Raw genomic sequence first — 20091 nt, 5'->3', positions numbered from 1 at the left:
GCTTAAGCTTATGTATTCAGTCATTATTCAATGGTATACTATAAATCCATGTGAAAAAAAAAAATACTTCTCACTGTTCTCAGGTCAAATATTTATATGCGATTAAAATGCGATTAATTTCGATTAATTAATTACAAAGCCTCTAATTAATTAGATTAATTTTTTTAATCGAGTCCCGGCCCTACTTTTTACTTCTGGTGATTGCATTATCTTGGTAAACTAAACCTACTGTATAAAGCTTATTTTTGCAATAAGTCAAAAGCCAAAGGAAAATCCTACTGCCTTTACTTCCAGAAAAGTTTCTCAAACAATGGTGAAACTAGCAACATAAAAATGACACACTGCTGCTTTAAGTCAACTTGGAATCGGTACACACTGTAATTGGAAGAACAGACGATATGTTTTATGACCCTCAGAGGTGTAAATGTTTCCTCTAAAACCACCATTTATCACAGTGAAGGAAAACCACATTTGCACGACCCCACTAAAGACAGGTAACTGTGTATTTTTGTTTGAGTATGTGTGAAACGGTTTCCACACATTCCACCGTCACACACTCTGGCTGTGCTTTATGCTGACAACTCGACTCAAAGAGCATCTATTCTCTAGTCTATGACATCACTAAAGGTTAAACCCTCAGCAGTACACTCCCAAAGAACAGAGGAGTCCTCCCGGGATCTGGCAGCGGTCTTCCATTATCCACGCTCTCCATGTGAAGCGGAGGAATGCACAGAGATGGACGGATCTGTCAGGATGCTGTTTTGAAGTCCGAGCTGATGTCATCTCCCATGACAGTGCTCTCCGTTGCTTTGCCTCAGGATCTGACACGTTAACAAACTTAACACACATACCATATGCTCTCTCTCTATATATAACCCCCCCTCCCCCTTATGGTATTGTTAAACAAGCAAGGAATTTACCAGACCTTCATAATGATCTCTGTCAATGACAAGGCTGCTTTAAACGTTCACGTTGACCTTAAGTGCAGGTGTGGGACCTTACATAAGGGACTCACTTATGTTCCCCACCAGTGGAAATGGAATTGAGGCCTTTTGACCTCCTTGCAATTTGAAACAGTATGTTTGTGAAAATAGCATAAATTGTTCTGTCATTACTTTGATGGCTTTATCAGATACAGTGTCAAGAGGGAGTGTGTGGAAACGATACAGTCGTGGGATCGGCTCTATACAGTATATGCATGTGTTTCTGTGTGCTGGGTTTCCAGTAAAAGGAATCTGTTCCAAAAGAGCGAACACTATTTTAAGGCATCATAGTTGCCCTCCCGGTTAAAAAGTCTGTTTCAGTAGGTATGAACTGGCATAAATATGCTGCCTTTTTTGGTCAAATTCTATGGCAACACTCTGTTTCCTTGCACAGAAGTTTCTTACGCTTAACAAGGATACATTTATTTGATCAAAAAAGTAGAGATGTTCCGATACCCTTTTTCTCTTCCCGATACCGATTCCGATACCTGGGCTCAGGGTATCGGCCGATACCGAGTACTGATCCGATACCTGGGTGTATATCTGTATATACAGCTGTATATACTACTAGCCCTGTGTAAATTGCTAGAATTTTTTTATGGTGTGCTTCAGACAGATCCCTCAATAAAACATGAACAAATACATGGTGAACTACTGTATTTATTACAGTATTTTTATTATCTAACATGAATTTGACAGTATTATTTATTTTCTTATGCAAAAAAGAACTTCAAATGCAGCCAAAAATCTAACACCGCAAACTAAAAAAGGTATTTAAGTTTTACAATATAACTGTATAAAAAACTGCAACAAATAAGTCTAGGAATATAAAAAAAGATCTATTAATCAGATAATCTCTAACAAGTAAAAAACAAGTAAAAAACAAGCAACCATCTAGGCATAATTATTATTATTATAGAGATGTATTATTATTACTGTAGGCTACAACAGTAGCTTTATATATTGTCAATTTACTCATGTAAACCAAACATTTATTTTAATGGGCTGCCATGAAGATCTTTGAGTGTCTGTGTTTATGATATGACAGTATTCTCAAATGAAACGGTAAATTCTCATGAAGTGACGGTTTATGCGTTCGTGTCCTCATGACACACAGCACAGACTACAAAACAGCGAGCTCTCGCGCATCTGTGCCAGTCACCCACAGAGATGTAGATTTTGCGGGAGTAATATTTAAATAGTATTTTGCAGTTTAATATTCACAGACACTAGTATATATTCGGCTACTGTCTGGAGCCCTGCGTTTTGACTTACACGGAAGCGACTGAACGCAGCTGCCGGTACTGAATATACTCGAGAGTCTGTAACTACCGGTACTACAGAGACATACTGCTAACCACTGATCTATAATATAGTAGCGGCTTCACTGTCTTTTGGCAGTTTAGAATGTGATGAGTGATCCAGTCATATATAGATAAGGGCTGCTAACGCGTTTTCATTTCTTCTTCGCTGCTCTAAACAGGGGTTGCTTGTGGCAACACAGCACAACTTCCTGTGTTTTCAATGCATTTTGAGCAGCGAAGAAGAACCGTGCAGCGGTTAGGCAAAGCTTGCGGTCATAACTAGGTCTTTTTTAAGAAAATGGTATCAGATCGGTATATGGGTTCATGTACTCGCCGATGCCGATGCCAGAATTTGTTGTGGTATCGGAGATATTTCCGATACTAGTATCGGAATCGGAACAACTCTACAAAAAAGCACCACACAAAATGGAAAATTACTGATATATTATTACAATCTTTACATTTTATTCCTGTAATGGTAAAGGAGGCGCCAGTGTCACATGATCCTTCAGAATTCATTCTAACATGCTGATTTGTTGATCAAGAAACATTTCTTCTCATTATGATACATTTTAAAAACAGCTGAGCTGCTTAATTTTTTTAAATTATTATTATTATTTTGTGGAAACAATGGTATATTTCCTTTCATGATTCTTTGATATAAAGAAAGTGCAGAAGAACAGTACTTATTTGATTTAGAATTTTTTTTTGCAACAATATAAATGTTTTATTAATGTATTTAAAGCGATAGTGCATCCAAAAATAAAAATTCTGTCATTAATTGATCAACCTCAAGTCATTCCAAATGCCTTCATTCATCACAACTACAACGTTCAAAAATGATGGTTGAACCACTGATTTTATCGATGCCTTTACTACCTTTCAGGACCTTAAACATGTAAGTTGTGTTGCTGTCTATGCAGGGTCAGAAAGCTTTTGGATTTCATCAACAATATCTTAATTTGTGTTCTGAAGATAAATTAAGATCTTACTGGTTTGGAACGACATGAAAGTGAGTAACAGATGACAGAATTTTAATTTTTGGGAGAACTATCCCTTAAAGTAATTTTATGCTGAACTGAATACTGAACTTAAGTCTAAAACACTGAACAATACTTAAAGTATCAAAAATTGTCCAAGCCACATTAGTATATTAGTAGTTAGCACATTAATATGATTATATCTGAGTCTGTTTGAATCTTTAAATTAGTTTTGCTGTGTAGAGTGTTACAAATCCGTTGTAAGGTAATGTAACTTATAAGGTTATATTTTAGTTAGGATGTTGCCTTTTACTGTCGCTTCCTACTGTATATCCGCAGCACACAAAAAGGTTTTGTAGCACAGCTGTGTGTGTGTGTGTGAGATCTTATCAGATCTGATTTAGCAGTGACTGAATGAGTGTCCTGCAGGTAATCTAGTAGTGAACTGAAAACCCGCCACAGCAGCTGAGGCAGTCTGAGTAGAAATTAAGCCCAGCTCTGCTGATATCACACTTACACCACACACACTTACTATCAGCCACCAGCCTACAGTGATCTTCCTCAGCAGCTCTTCCTGTTTGTCCGTATACACACACACAAACACAATCTGTCAGCATCCTCTAGACCAGGGACACACACACATCCACCATCATTATTCGAGACCGATGGGAGCCTGATGTGGTGCTATCAACCCAAACCATCACCACACAGCTCTGAAAAATAATAACCTGCCTGACTCGAAATCCATTTACATGACGCTCACTTACAATAAGGTTTACTGTATTGAAAATTTACATTTCATTTCAATGCCAACACCCTATTTCCTGTTAATCTATATAGGCAATATTAAAAAAGCCATGACTGAATGCCTTTCGTCTGCAGGACTGAGGCATCTTACTAGATAGCTGCTGACATTGAAATATATTCCTCCCAGGCATATGAATAAACAGAACATTACTTAATAGTACCATTTCTAAATGGACACTGACCAGTCACGCCTCCCATAAGGCGCGAATCTCTCATCCCGACACAGCCAGACTTCTTAACAAAGCTTAGCTGAACTGAAACCAAAGCCATAAAAACAGCGAGCACATTAAGGGAGGACAGCGCTCTGAGATTTTCTGGAAGATTAAAGCCAGAGGCTATTCCAGCAGGGGGTCCGGGGCTAAATACCCAAACATCAGTTGGTGGCCGGCCGGTGTCGTATTTGCCAGGTTATTCTCAGTCGGGCTGATGTTTTTTACAGCTTCTCCCAAAATCATCACGCTAACATCAGAGCTTTCACATGTTCCCCTGTCTAGCAATCAACTCCATACAGGGTTTCCAGGGACTTTTAACTAACCCATAACAGAAACAGGTTAAAACTATACTATCACCTTTTCAGTTATTTTCTGGTTCTCTAGTCTCACATGCACATTACTTCATCTCTATAACCAGCACAACTGAGTGCTTTATCTCTCACAGGTGCCGCTCCCACGTGATCGTACCTTGTGGTTCTTGCCGTAGCGGTAGATCATCCAGTCTTCTCCGTTAGTGCTGACCTCTAGCTTGAAAGAGGTAACGAAGTAGGACTTGTGTGTCTCTTTAGAGACTGCACCCTGGGTGGCGATGCCTGTCAGGACCTTTAGGAAGTGCAGGTCCACCTAAGAAAAAAAAGGAGGAATTCAATTAAATCTGTGCTCTTAGAAGGGTTTTTGTTGTAATTAATTATAACAGGGCATTTTGTTGACTGCTTTGTTTTCTGTTTCTGTGAGTTGTGCTGGGACTCGAAATCATGGTCCACATTAAAGTATGTGTGACCCTGGACCTCAAAACCAGTCATAAGGGTCCATCAGATTTATATAAATAAGCTTTCGATTGATGAATGGTTTGTTAGGATTGGACAATATTTGGCAGAGATACAACTATTTGAAAATCTGGAATCTAAGGGTGCCAAAAGAAAATCTAAATACTGAGATGATCACCTTTTAAGTTGTCTAAATTAAGTTTTTAGCTCTGCATTTTACTACTAATAAAAAAGTTTTGATATATTTACAGTAGGAAATTTTATGAAACCTGAAGTTTCATGAAAATCATGAAACATGATCTTTACTTAATATCAGAATGATTCCTGGCATAAAAGAAAAAATTATAATTTTGACCCATGCAATGTTTTTTGGCTACTGCTAAAAATATACCTCAGAGACTTAAGACTGGTTATGTGCTCCAGGGTCACATATTAACTCTCAAATATCTTCAGACTGGTTTCATTGCTAGTGTGGACAGACAAATTCGCAAATTTAACAAATGTAATCCACTAAAATGTTTATTGCTTTGGATTAGAGATTTGAACAAAGCCCTAGTGTAAATATCAGCCTAGTATTTTTGTGATTTTTTTTGGGTAAGAATTTCAGATAATTTCATTTTTAATTTAAGTTCAAATATTTCTGCTTATATTTTTTTTTATATTGTGTAAGGATATATTTTATAACACTGAATTATACTAAAACTAAATAAACATTTAAATAATTTGAAATATAAAATTTCTCAGGGCAACATATTGTGTAAAATTAAAAATCAGACTAAAATAAATTTGTTACTTTTTTTTTATTTACTTTATTACAGTTTGGAGTCATGAACGTATAATTTTTGTGTTTCATTTTTCAGTTATATTTCTTTATTTAATATTGTATTCTAGTGTTCTTAGAAATCCCACTCAAATCAGGATGATGAGAGAGTGAGATAAGTAAAGAAGCAGAAGGAGAGATGTGAGAGGAATGAGATAGAGGGAAGAGCTGAAAGATGGATAGAGCTGTGGGAATATGAGGCATCCCCTCTCTGCAGATCACGGGCGGCAGCGGAGGTGCTATCAGAGCCTTAAGATCAATCACCTGAGCTCTGATCGATACTAACCACCTTCATTCAACTCTCCCTCTCTCCACACAGATTATCAACCTCCCTCGCTCTCCAGACCCCCCCACCCCACCCCGCAACGATGATGATGATGATTGCGGTGTGAGAGCCGCCTCTCTGCCCCTCCGCTTCTACCGCAGTGAGCTTCTTAATCAGGCATTCAGCTCCCGTCCTAGAGGAGGGCTGTTACCCATGATCCTCGGCTCTCCCTGCTCAGCGGGATGTCATCCGAACATGAGCGGGAAAACTGCAGCGTTTGTTATCTGTCAGAGAGACAGGTGTGGCTTTCACACACAGATCCGAGTGCACACACACACAACCTAGAACCTTCTGCAAAGCTGCTTAGGGCCACGGAGAAACACACCTAGACAAAAAAATCAATAGAACCCAGGACTGCTGCTAACTATTTATTCCTAGGAAAGGACCCTCATCAATCAAGTGGCTGTTACCATCAGAGTGGGCTGTGCATCATCAACCCCTGCATGCGCCCAGAGACCAGGAAGAGAGAGAGAGAGAGAGATAACCTAACATGTCTGAGAAGTGAGTCCCTGATGAATAGTAATAAAGAGAGAGGGGGAGAAACAATGAGAAAAGAGCATAAGAGAAGATCTGATGTGATGTTAAAGAGATGTTATGGGCTCAAAACAAACTAAACGCTATCAACAGTATCTGTGGAATAATGTTGATTACCACAGATGATAATTTTGTCTATTTTCTCAGTAAAAAAAAAAAAAGCGGGCTTAGAGGCTGGAGCCGACACTGGAGTGGACTCAGGGGCTTAAGCCGACACTGGAGCGGGCTCATGGTGCATTTTCTCCTTATATTCCTCCTTTAAGGAGCGGGCTGCTGCCAGCTGAGGGCTTGGGAGTGAACCGACTGGCGGGATTGACAACGGCTTAGACAACAGTTAGCCCTAATTTGCGAGTGCCATACTGGAGCCATTATTTAAAATAAAATAAAATAATTATTTTGAAACAGTTTTTAAACAACTGGCTCCAACCTGTAACTCATTATGCCACAGATGCTTTCATCAACAGATCTTAACTCGTATTGTGCCCACATCATTCCTTCAAGGTAAAATCATCAGTTAAGTTATCCTGAAACCCTGGATAAATCGACGAATATCAATGATACACTCAGCTGCAGAACAACCTCTCTTATTCTGAACACACACACAGCAGAGCCAAGGTGTCTGGGTGAAGTATGGTCCACGGGCATATTGGCATTTATGACAGCTGTTTGTCAAGATGGATGCCTGGGCCGTGGACCCCGAGAGCGAGGGAGAGATGTCAGGTGTTAACACAACACAACAGCTGTGAGCTCTACCAGAAGCCCACAACTCAGCAGCATCCTGACACAGATATGACACACCGCTTAAAGGAACACCAAAAGTAATGAGGCTCATTCTGGAGGCATGGCGTAGCACCTAACCCGGCTGACTTCCGGCCCGAACCAGAAATCTCAAATCCATATGTCCGTTAACAAGCCTTTTGAGATTCCACAGAGCATTGTAAGTAAGTTGAGAAGGATGGGAACTTGTAGACACGAAAGTGAGAGAGAAACGAAACCTCACCTGGATGTATTCTTTGTTGCTGTCCTCATTGGGCGTCCAAGCGTTATCTTCAAAGTTAAGTCGAGCCTGTCTGGGGGACCATCGCCCATCATAAAAGAAGGATGATGCAGAAATCTGGTCATCGCTGATCTTGTTTGACTCCATGCCAAGAGCATTACTGCAGTGGAAATCTGTGGAACATAATTTATTTTTTATTTTTATTAAAGCAGAGATAAAAGACAGACATGCAAATAAACAACAGTGTTGAAGAGTAGCTACAAGCAAGGCTGCTACTAACTTTGTAGTCTGATTCATTTTACTGGATCATATTGTTCAGTTTATGTAAAAAACTTGTTAAAAAAGAAGATAATTAAAAGACACCCTCTTAAGTAGCTTTCATTTAGTTCCAACTACATTTTTGCATTGGTAGCTGGACCAACAGTTCAGTTTCAAAGCTAAAAGAAAAAACAGGACTTACTGTCATTGACCTCCTTGAGCGTCATGTTGTAGCGAGCAGAGAATCCATCTTTGGCCACGGCCATATCAGTATGAAAGGACAGAGAGAGGATACCAGTGGAGGATTGTATTTCAGAGGGGATTTTGGTACCACAGTGCCGCCCAATCAGAGGTCCCACTGCAAAACACAAATATAAGAAATGGTTTCTCAGTGCTGGGATGTGAACGGGACTCATTTTGCTCCAGCTGGCCACTCATAAGATTAGGCTGGTTATTCTGTTTATGTGCCTACAACCTATACACACCATCTCTCTGAATTCTGGGACATTTATCTGTCAACAAATGTATGTGATTCAGTTTGGTCAGGTTGTAATGCTGTAGAGGGGCTGCTGTCTCACAGTAATGAATCCATCCTCCATCCTGACGCACACACACAGATTCCTGGATGGATGAAATAGCCTCATATCAATCAAGTACATTGATTTTCTTCTCTTTTGGAGAGGAAAGGGCTTTAATACTGCAAGTGCTCTCGAACGGGAGCTTGAAATAACTCTCTCTCTCGCCTTTGATGGTGTTGATGATCGATTCAGGTGACTATTGTACACTACTTTGATCAGGACGTTATCTGTGTGTATGTGTGTGAATCTTGCTTATTAAAAGTTGCTTACAATCCCTCTTAAAAAATCAAATTTCAAAAAGAATTGTAAATAAGATCAGGCGAATGTAAAAGCAGGCTTCCTTTTTCCCAGCAAAGAAAATGCATATTGCATATTGATTTTTTTTTTAAATTATATTAAGTTTTACAAATTATTTTGATATATTAAACATATATAGAACATAAATTGCACAGTTAAGCATATTTTCCACTATATTTTCATATTTCATAAAGTGAAATGTAAAAATAGATATTTTTCAATATTAAAAATAAAAAATGAAATTTTTTATTTAATTTAATTCTATCTTTTCTTCATATAGAAAATTAAGACATTTTACATTGATTTTATTTATGAAAAAAAAAATGGTGGAAAATGTCAGTGAAATTGAAAAAAAAAATATCTATAATGAATATCATATTACCTGAAGTAGTATATATATACATATTTTATTCATAAAGCAAATAAAGAGGCATTTGCACAGTTAAACATATTTTCCACTATATTTTCATTAAATTAATGATTATGGATTAAACAGTAAAAATATACAACTATATGCAAACATTACAATAATGAGTATGGGCTTTTTAAATTATATTATATAATGAGAGCTGTACTACTAGCTGTTGAACCTGACAATCTTGGTTTAAGTTAGTTAGATTTATTAAACCACCTTAAATATACTGTTGTGTTTTAGTGTCTACTGTTATTGTGTCTGATTATATGAGCATTTGCAGCGTTACAATTTGAAGCCCAACCAGAGGCAGAAGGGCGAGGGTGGGGGCAGTATGGGGGTCTCGGGGCTGAAGCATTAATAAGACAGCTGGGGGGAAAAGAGTGTATTCCACAGCGCTCTGTTCCAGACGAGGATTAAATCCGATTGCAGTGTTATTCACGCCCCATTTTCACTTTCCTGATAAAGGTTACCATGGCTGCTGTTACCCCCCCCCCGTCCTCCGACTCCTCCACCCCTACATGCAGAAGAATATGGGTTCCGTGGCTTTTTGGCCACGCCTGGTGCAGATAAGTCAAAGCAAGGCCCTGGGCTCCGCTTTCATCTGCCAACGCTCACTACTAAAATAGCTCCAGCAGCAGCCGCAGTAACAGCACGACAGCAATGCGCCTGAGCTTCATACCGGCGGAGCTGCAAGCGCAGCGGCCAATGGATGGGTGGTGCGTGTCACAGGGCAAGAGCGAACAGCTGTACAGACTGGTGGATAAACCAACCAGATGGCCTATAGTGCGATAGTGAATGGTATGTGGATTAGAAATCATTAAGTGACCAAATTACGTACGGTAGACATGCAACATACTGATCTCAAAGCAGACAATGAGGTCAGAGGGAAATGGGAAACGCAATCCTCTTAAAGTCACGGGTGGTCTGGACTTTGGAATACCGCGGTCTAATCCGAACCCCGACTGTAAATCCAAACAGAATTCTTCAGGATTACAACATCTAGACTCACCCTGCGGGAGGCCGTCCCACACCTCCAGCCAGTCGTACTTGCACTCGCCCTCCGAGCCCTGCAAGGGATCGTTCTCCAGGTCGAAAGTCAGGAAGGTGAGGGTGACATCCATGTGAGGAGGGACGATGATGATGAAGGTGCACTCCAGATTGTGGGGGTATTTGTCAGGGAAGCCGGGCGACTCGATCACACCTGACGGACTGGTGAAGTTTCTGGAACAGTCGGAGCCTGGAGGAAGAGAAATCAGAAAATATGTGAAGACAGCAGCAGAAACACAGCGTTATGTGCATGTGTGAGACATGACGCTTTCTAGAGGGGCTGGAGAGACACAAGCGTTCTTTTATCTATTGCACTCACAGAAATAGACACACATATTGATGTGTGAAAACGGGAACATTCATCAAAGTGAAGCTTTATATCCGTATTGAAAAATCCTTCATCTGCAAAAGTGCTGAATTAGAATGATTTCCCATCCCTGAAGCTGCTGTCAATACTCAGTTACCGCTATAGTCAGATGATGCTCAGCGGTTCTCATGCTGCATGTTTGTGTCTAATGCCAGAGGGATTTCTGTGACATAGACAGACGTACTGTATGTTAAGGTGTCATTTCAGGACATGATGTTGTATGACACGCATCTCAGTTTAACCTGTCAAAGCAAGCACAGTGGTTCACTCTCTTCAATTTTAGCATAGAAAAGTCTGTCCATCAAATTGCTTCATTCGGAAGGTTCTTGTAATGAAAAAGGTTCACTGATTTGAGTCCCATACATAGCACAGAATATTTAGACTATCTTTATTTTAGACTTTTATAATATTTGTATACAGTATATTAATGTTTTGTGATTATATGTTGTGTAAAGCTAGGTCAATTTATCATATTATTTAAGATACATTTTTATTCAGGAACCCAAACTTTCGTGAAATTCTATCACCAATATAAATAAACAAACAATTGAACTGTATGAAAAAGAGCAGCTTGGACATTCGGCTTAACATTTTCTTTTGTGTTTCACAATAGAAAGGCTATCACATTGCTTTGGAACAATGGGTAAATAATGACAGGATTTTCATATCTAGGTAAACTAGCTATCCCTTTAAGGCTGTGTAGTAAACCTTTATAGTTTCAAGCTGGTTTTAAGCTTATTCTGGATAGTGTTTGGCTTTGTGTCACAGAGTTAGTGTTCCTTGTATGCTAACACATGCACGGTCATGCTTCACCTTCAGCCGTGATACAAGTCCTACACACCAGCCTTTGACACTATGCACGGCACGTTCATGTGTAACGCCACCTTTTTGGAGGCCTGCAGAGTCACACTGCTCATACTAATGCACAGAAGGGCAAACACATGCTCACACCTGAACACACACATGCAGTCAAGCCCATCAAATCCCATGATATTCTTCCCGTAATCTCAAAGGATCTCCGTTTGAGGCACAGGAAGTTCTGCTGTCATCATTTAAAAAAATAAAAGCACAGATGAGAGAGAAAGTAAGAGAAATAGTTTGAGGAGCTGCTGACAGGGGCTGTGGGGGTAAAACATCAATGGCTCAGAGAACAAACGCTCAGTGATCTGTGACTCTTAACCCCTCAATAACTTAACTATTTCTGTGCTCACCAAGCAGCTGTGTGGGAACTTGGAATGACAAATGTGCTTCACGCAACCCCATATCACCTATACAACATACTGAATATCCCATTTCAAAATGAACAGAGCACTATTTAAAGTACTAGAGCTGTAGACTGCAGTATAATGTCTGAGGCCTTAATGACAGGTCAGTGACCCCATGTGGACGGGTTCAGACCTGCCCTTGAGACTCACAAACATGCTCACTCACATTGATGCTCTCATGCACAAGCGTCTGCACAGATTCTAGAATGTGGCAGTTTAAAAATAATTTTTTGAGGTCAAAAGGATGCGAGTTCAATCCCCCCAGTAGCATTTTTAATAAATCTAAAAGCAAATGTGGTGTGCAAGTGTATTTTGTCCGAAGTAAACAAGCCAAACCTAGACCCCTGGGTGGAACTCCATTCTGCCCCAATAACACCATGTCCAGTCCAACCTGTGCAACATTTTGGACCCAGTAACTATATACAGCAAAATTTTTCTGTAAACATCACATAAAGATCACATAAATGCATATTTTTAGTGGTCTTCTGTGATCATAGATGGATTCATAAAAAATTAAAAATAAATAAATAAATTAATAATAATAAATAAATAAATAAAATAAAGGTACTTGAAAGTATTCATAATCGCAATTAAATTTTTTCTAGAACAAACTGTTTACTAGAAGACATAACCAAGGTATTAAAATTAAATTGTTTTTATATTTTTTTATTAAATATTTATTGCTATTTAATAATTGGTTAAGAATTATTTTTAAAATGTGATTTATTTTAAAATTATTGGTGTTTTTATTTTATTTTATTTGTATTATTATCAAAAAAAAATTAATTTGTCACTGTATTTCCTTTTCCTTTTTTTGGGGTACTTTATTAAATTACATTTTATTTTATTTTAAGTGCATTTCTGTAGCTCAAACATTTATGGATGGTGCTAGGGAATTCCCAGGGAATACAAGGACTGATATAAATATATATTTCTTGAATGGAATGTTCCAAGTTGCTTTGAATGAAAGCAACTGCCAAATGCATAAATGTTTGTTTGTTTAAAACTTTGTCTCTCAATTTCCTTTTTTTATTATTTCTTCTAAGGCAGTAACCAGCTTTCATTGAGTTTGATTGTGACAGCTGCATTAATCACATATTTTTAGAGAGGCTAATATGATAGACAAGGGTGCCTGAAGCCTTCTTAAATAGTGTGTAGAATCACCTTGTGCACTTGCTCAGTGTGGGCAGCACACAGGAAACCAGGGTCTGTCTGCCCCCCGAGCAGCTGAGAGAGAGACAGCAGGCCAGGGTTAATGTTACACCCTCCTGCACTAATACAGCATACTACATCTGTTCAAGGCCTGTGTGTGTATGAATGTGTCAGGCTCACATCCTTGGCAAATGGTCATGCATTTCCACTAGCACCTGCCTGTACACGTCACATGTTTAGATGTTGTTTCTCTCTAACACATATGCACTTTCTTTCCTTATTGTTTCTCCCATCTCGAGTGATCAGCGATATAAATAACTCATTATTATAACTCAGTCTATCCAGTGAAGCAAAATGTTACAAAGTGTACTTGCATAAGAGTTTGTAACAGTTCTACCTCTTGACTCATGACATTTATTTTAAGACTTACTTCCTTATTCCTCTTTTAGAATTGGGAATTAAATACATTTCTAACAGATTTTATTTTATTTTATCGCAGACGTGTGTATATATATGTACATTATTTAAAAGAATGTTTTTATACTTATTTGTAATTATAGTTATTTATAATTAGTCATTTATTTAACTTTATACGTATCATTAATTGAAAATTGATTCCATTTATAGTTTCTTTTCTTTTTATGATTGCATTTTATTTCCCCCCATTTCCTGACACTTAAATACCACATAAACACATTTGTGTGAAAACATCCATCTGGCACGTTCCCCCCATTACTGGGTCAGATGTGCTGTCACACGCCTTTACCCTGCAGTGGTGACATTATGCTTTACTACAGCTTGTTTCTCAGACAGGCTGTCTGTATGTGAATATATCTGTGTGTTTGGAGCCTGCCAGTCACGCGCTGACCCCTCATACTCACTCCACCTCAGACGGCCAGACAGTATGCCAGACCCCCGCTGAGCTACTACTGTACTGGGCTGCAGTATGCATGAGTGACCCCGACGCCATCAGCCTTTTTGTTGGCTCTCATTAATTCATGTTTGTGAGCATGGTAAAAACAGCCAGGCTGCAGAAAGATGGGGAACTCTCCCCCACCCCTCCTCCAGCAAGGGAAAGCCGCGTCTGGACCACGCGTTGGATGCTCAGCGCCGGGATTGGTGTGCATGGCTGGGTCTGTCTGTGGCCAGAGGGAAATGGGGGGGCTGTTATTAAGGAGAGTTGCTGGGTAGAATAGGAATGTTTGTCATGGATGAGTGAATGGTGTGTGTGTGTGTGTGCGTGTGTGTGTGTGTAAGAGAGATTACAGTACTATGTGTGAGGTGTGCTGGCATGATTTATATCTAAGCCATACAACATACACGAGCAATGATGCAGATGTTGGGAACACTTGGATGTTTATGAATATGTGCATAGAGATTTCTGGCTCTTAGAATGTCGTTTGCACTTCAGCAAAGTTTGTCATCATTTTAATGTTTTTTTAAATAAATATTTGGCTCAGAAATTCGAATTTGCTCAGTATTTACTCAGCCTTGTGTCTCTTCAAACTTGTACAATGTTTTTTTCCATGGACAAAACAAAACGGGCAAAATATCTCACTCTCCTTTTCCACAACAACAATGATTTATACTGACAGTGTCTGTCTAGTTTAAAAAAAATACCTAAAAGTACAATAAATAAAAAAAAAAGTCCACATGGCTATGCATAGACAATTTATAGTTTAAAAACAAATATATATTGCCAATCGAAGGTTTGGGGTTTGAATTTTATCTCTTATGCTCACCCAGGCTGAATTTATTTGATAAAAAAAAGTAATAATGTGAAATATTAATACATTAAAAAAATGAAATATAAAAAACATTTAGAAAATAACTGTTTTTAACAAATACATTTAAAAATTAAATGTATTCCTTTGTTGCCAAAACTGAATTTTCAGCAGTCATTGCTTCAGTCTTTGCTGTCACAGGATCCTTCAGAAATAAAATAACAGTGATTCGCTGCTCAAAAAAAATGTAATAAATCGTATCTATTCTCATCAACATTGAAAACAGTTACGTTTAACAGTCTTAATATTTTTGTGGAAACAGTGAGATCTTTTTTTCAGGATTCTTTGATGAATACAAAGTTCAAAGGAGCAATTTCTTTAAAATATAAATCTTTCCTTTGCAATTTAATTTGTCCTTGTTTAATAAAAGTCTGTTTATTTTTTCTTAAGAATCTTACTGACACGTTTTCATCACAACAACAACAAAAGCTTCAAAACATTTGTAGGGCAGTATCTCTATCCATTAGCCCTTGATATTTCTGATAGTAGAGTGTAAGTAGTGAATACTAGATGAGCATCACTATGACTGTAGGGCAGTTGTGTTGTGAGCTCTAACTGGCTATTCTAGAACTCCACTGATGAAGATCTGATTGGCTGAGGGTTTTTATATTGTAACTGTGGCAACAGAATAATGTGGTTGTGGTTAAGTGTATGGTTGAGTAAACTAAGTGCTTATTAAGAATGAGGTTCAGATATGTAAGGTCACAGGGCTTTCTAACATTCTGAATGCAGCAACTAAAGAGCATAATAAGGATGCCTGATGTTGCCCATTTGAAAACAAATTTCTGGTTTGGGGTTTTACCCATGAGCTTTTCCTACTGCATACATTTATTCTGCAAGAGAGGAGCTGGCCGAAGCTTCAGACAGCTGAAGAAATAACACATCATTTTGCTCTCAAGGGCAGGGGCTGAAATCCCCAAGCGTGGTGGCACAGGTAGCTGTTGGGCGGCTCAAGGTCAACAAGATACTGATTTCCTGTGTGCAGCAGGAGGTGGGGAATTGATGCAGTGTTTCTAACCAGCAGGCTGTGCAGCACAAGGCGGACACACCTCCAGGCTGTGTATTTACCCAAGATCCCTATCGCTGCTAGAGAAAACTGCCCTGGCCACGCCAGGACATGTCCAGTACACTCACCAATATAAATAAACAACACTTGCACTCAGGGATTCTGGAATGGTTTCAATTGCTGCTGCTGCTGATGTTTCCTTTCTATAGCATTTCCCCCTCTCTTTTCAGAATGTTCTTTCTTTAATTCAGCAATATGCATTTAGAAAATACATACACACAGAAGTATAACTATGTATGTATATCATATACATACACAAATACTGCATTTACTGTATTTGATAAAAAATATATTGTAAAAATTTCCATTTCCAAATTTCCAATTTCCAAAAATCCATTTTTTTAAAAATGTTAAAATAAAACTTATCCAGTGATGTCAATGCTGAATTTTCATCATTATTTCTTCAGTGTCACATGATTCATCATGGTTTGATACTCAAGAAACATGGCTTTTTATTAATAATTTTTAAAACTTTTTTTTTTGTAGAAAATCTGTTTTCAGGAATCTTGGATGAATAAAAAGCTCAAAAGAACAGCATTTATTGGAAAAATAAATATTTTGCAACATTATAAATACCTTTACAGGTGCGTCGGAACAGGTGCGTTAAAGAGAAATATAGGTATTTATGATCAAAAAATCTTCATATAACACCAGATCATTGAGTCATAAACAAACACACTTGCTTTTTCAAATTCATCAGAATTCATTCCAAAAAAATCTTTGTCTTTGTATTTGAACACACTCACATCCACACACACACTCCCACACATCTTCACACGCATCCTCTGAGTATAATGAGATCTAGTTAATGCCATGGCAACTGCGAGCTTCCACACGCCAACGGGTCTCATCATTATTGCTTGTTTATGATTAAAAAACCCTGCGACCTGCCGTTGTTATAGTGTTCATCACCGTCTCCGTTCGTACCTCTGCTCCGCGTTAGCCAGGTTGCTATGGAGCTCTCACACTATCAGATCACACTCAACGGATTGTGTCATCACTTCCTCCATAAAGCGGGAGGTGTGGGGGCCTCTGTTCGCGATAAAGCATTCACTGATATCTCTTAGCGTCGGGCGTCCACACTAATGAGTGAGTTTAGCTTTCATCCATCTGGTGGATCTCATTAAGGACCTGCTTTTGTGTTTCGGTCCTTCAGAAGAAACTGCCACTCCTCTGTAAACCTGAACCCACCAACTGCAACTGCTAACTGGTCAATTCCGACTAATGCCTTCCTCCAGAAGCTCTGCATGGGTGTCCCAGTGCACTACTGTGGTGAGGTAAGAGGAAAGACCATCACACATGATGTGTTAGTAACCCCAGCTGCCCTGCCTTAGCTGGCCTCAGGGGAGAGTAGATCAGGAGTCAATTAAAGAGGCATTCTCGGAATGCTTTCAGAAGGTTGAAAAAGGAATAAGGGATGTCTCCACGCTGTTTATTTTGCCCGCCAGCAGCCGCCTTGATCTGAATTTGTGCCGGTGCATGTCGACCAGACTCCGTGAATGAGAGAGAAATTGTACAGTGTAAGAAGGCACCAGAGATCAGCTACAGTAAATCTGGCTGCTCAGAGAGCGTTCACACATACAGTAGCGATAAAACTACCCAAAGTGATTTCACTGCTAGCAGCAAACACTTGTTACAAATCAAAATGGAATAATCAAAACAGAAGTCTATAGTTTAATAAAGTTAAATCATTAAATAAATATATAAACTACAATTTTAAGAACTCGGTTAAGCCTTCGCAGAAAGCTTGATTGACAGGCAAACTGACCAGTCATTAACGCCAAATCTCCTTTTCTAAATTCTGTCCGACAAACAAATCAGACAGGAGAGCAGATTAATGTCGTTCGGATTAAACTTGAAAAATTGTGTGCATCAACGTCTTTCTGGGGTTGAATTTAGAATATATTCTGATGTTAATTCATGAATGTGAGCATGTGAAAAATACTTTTGTCAAAAAATAAAAACATGGACGCAGTGTCTGTGACGTCACCCGTAATTTTCTAAAAGAGCATTTTTGAAGATCAAAGTAGGCAGAGGCGGCGGTCGCCTTCTTGGTAGCGCGTCACCATGCATCACTCCCAGATCATCAAAAATGGTCAAAAGGCGGGAGCTGGTTGCTGAAGCCACGCCCACCTAGCTCAACGGCAGTGTCAGCAGCGGTAATCCACCTGTCACTTAATTACGCAGTACTTTAAGGGTTAATATAATTAAAATGGATGAGTTATAAAAAAATTCACCCCCCTCACAGTCATGAAGGGCAAAACTAGCTATATAGACCAAAATCCTTTTCTGAATCAGGCTGTAAACATGTTTTTCTTGTGTCTGTGAAGTTGGGAATTTTAACATGGGGAGTCTATGAGATTGCAGTTTTAGTCACTTCCTTGATGGCTTCACGAGAGAGAGCAGGAGGTTGCCGCTTGGCTTTAACTAGTAAATATGAAAAGACGATCGGTTCGGTGACGCTCTGTGCCATTTGAACTGAGGTGCTACAGTGATCTGTAATCGCACATTAAAGAGCAACATAATGGTATTTATTGTTATAGTGGTACACAATGTATTTGTAAAATGTGTGAGAACATGATGTGGAGTGTGAGAGTGGCATGGCATGTTGGACATAATAACAGTAAATGGGGGGGGGGGCTCTTTGTGAAGGGTCAATTGAAATTTGAAAGGCATTCTGAATTGAATTCTGAATGGTGTATAACCTTCCTACAACGTCCAACCATAAAACCACTCCAAAGGAGATTATAGTGACCTACTGCATTTGATCCAATAACTAAGACTTTCCCTCCAATCCATAAAAACCATTTGGAACTTGTCATAAATGGTAATCCTGTTTTCCTGCTTCTGAATTTCCCAATCAGAGCCTTTCCCTCCAGTTTTCAAAAGCGAAGCTACACCTCTACACCACAAGTAATAAAAATGGTGGGCTGTCAATGACGCTATGCTGACCAATAGGGACTCTTCCCTCCGAATGACAAAAGCCAGTTAACACTTCTCAGGCAGGTGGGATTTGACACATAGAAGCCCATGCTGCACGGAGTGGTGGGTAGATAAAGGAAGAGGTGAGGTACGTGTTTCCTGTGTGAAAGGAAGAATTTGTGATACGTGTTAAGAGAGACAGAAATCCTGCTTTTCTTTAAAGGCTCAGTGGACCCACATGAACTCTACCCACACTGTAAATGCTTTGTTAGTACAAGCGCTTGAACAGAAGACACCTGGTTAAAGCACACAGGAGAGATGTGTAAACAGCAGGCGAGGCTTTGACAATGCATTGTTTTTGATAAACTACATCCTGCTGGGTAGCACAGGCTTACCTGTCTTATAGATTTCATAGCGCAGCGAAAAACCTGCCCCCTGGTGGGCATAGTCAGAGACGAATCTGATGTGCAGAACAGGGCCTGAGGAGATGATCGCAGGGGGTGCAATGTTACTGCAGTGTCTCCCCAACAGATCAGCGCTCTCCGAGTTCCCATCCCGGATCTCAATGAAGTCATACCTATGGAGAAGACCAAACACAGAGACGTTTATGCAAGAGGCCAAGGGCATTAGACAACTGTTAAATCGAAATGTCCCCCAAGCTGTGCGAATATCCAAATGGGAACAGTTACCAGATGGTGTGCTAGAAACACTGTCCGATACCCATGATTATTTTCATCCTATGGCTAATAACTGATAAACCATATTATTTTGTTTAAATAAATTAAAAATAAAACACTAAGAATTAAAACATTTTAACGGCTACAAGTGAATTTAGAGATCACAAAATGATAATATATAGTACATAGTATGAAAAATGAACTTTTACATTTAAGATTACTTTTAGTGTTTGTAGATTTTATAGCATTTATAGCTTGAAAATGGGTATGTATGGGTATTTCTGATAATACCCAATATTAACTAACACAGATAAATAAAAAATGAACTCTAATATTGGTAGCAATATTTTGTGCATTCCCAATATGAAGGCAGTTAACCATAAAAGTTCCACACAGAAAGCAATTAAAAGATTTTTGCATGACTGTAAACACATTAGATAGAACAGACACACAACACAGTGTGTTAAAGGTCTGTCTGTTCTGCCAGTGCTACATAATGAGTTTGATCTTTTCTTGTTTAGTTTTTTTTTTCTC

General features: G+C 39.0%; 1 protein-coding gene across 3 annotated transcripts in view; it reads right to left on the bottom strand.

The window, feature by feature from the left end:
• Positions 1-20091, bottom strand: part of nrp2b (neuropilin 2b) — a 71270-nt gene that overhangs the window by 32920 nt on the left and 18259 nt on the right. For all 3 annotated transcript variants that reach the window (XM_052565585.1, XM_052565586.1, XM_052565584.1), the window contains exons 3-7: positions 19276-19457; positions 10287-10514; positions 8190-8345; positions 7733-7902; positions 4755-4910 (exon numbers count right to left, since the gene is read on the bottom strand). In XM_052565585.1, the coding sequence (XP_052421545.1) occupies positions 4755-4910; positions 7733-7902; positions 8190-8345; positions 10287-10514; positions 19276-19457 (892 nt within the window). The remainder of the gene's footprint in view (positions 1-4754; positions 4911-7732; positions 7903-8189; positions 8346-10286; positions 10515-19275; positions 19458-20091) is intronic.

The sequence above is a fragment of the Carassius gibelio genome, chromosome B9 (genome assembly GCF_023724105.1).
Source record: "Carassius gibelio isolate Cgi1373 ecotype wild population from Czech Republic chromosome B9, carGib1.2-hapl.c, whole genome shotgun sequence".
Classification (NCBI taxonomy): domain Eukaryota; kingdom Metazoa; phylum Chordata; class Actinopteri; order Cypriniformes; family Cyprinidae; genus Carassius; species Carassius gibelio.
Note: the sequence above shows the minus strand (reverse complement) of the source record. Positions and strands in the feature narration are given on the sequence as shown.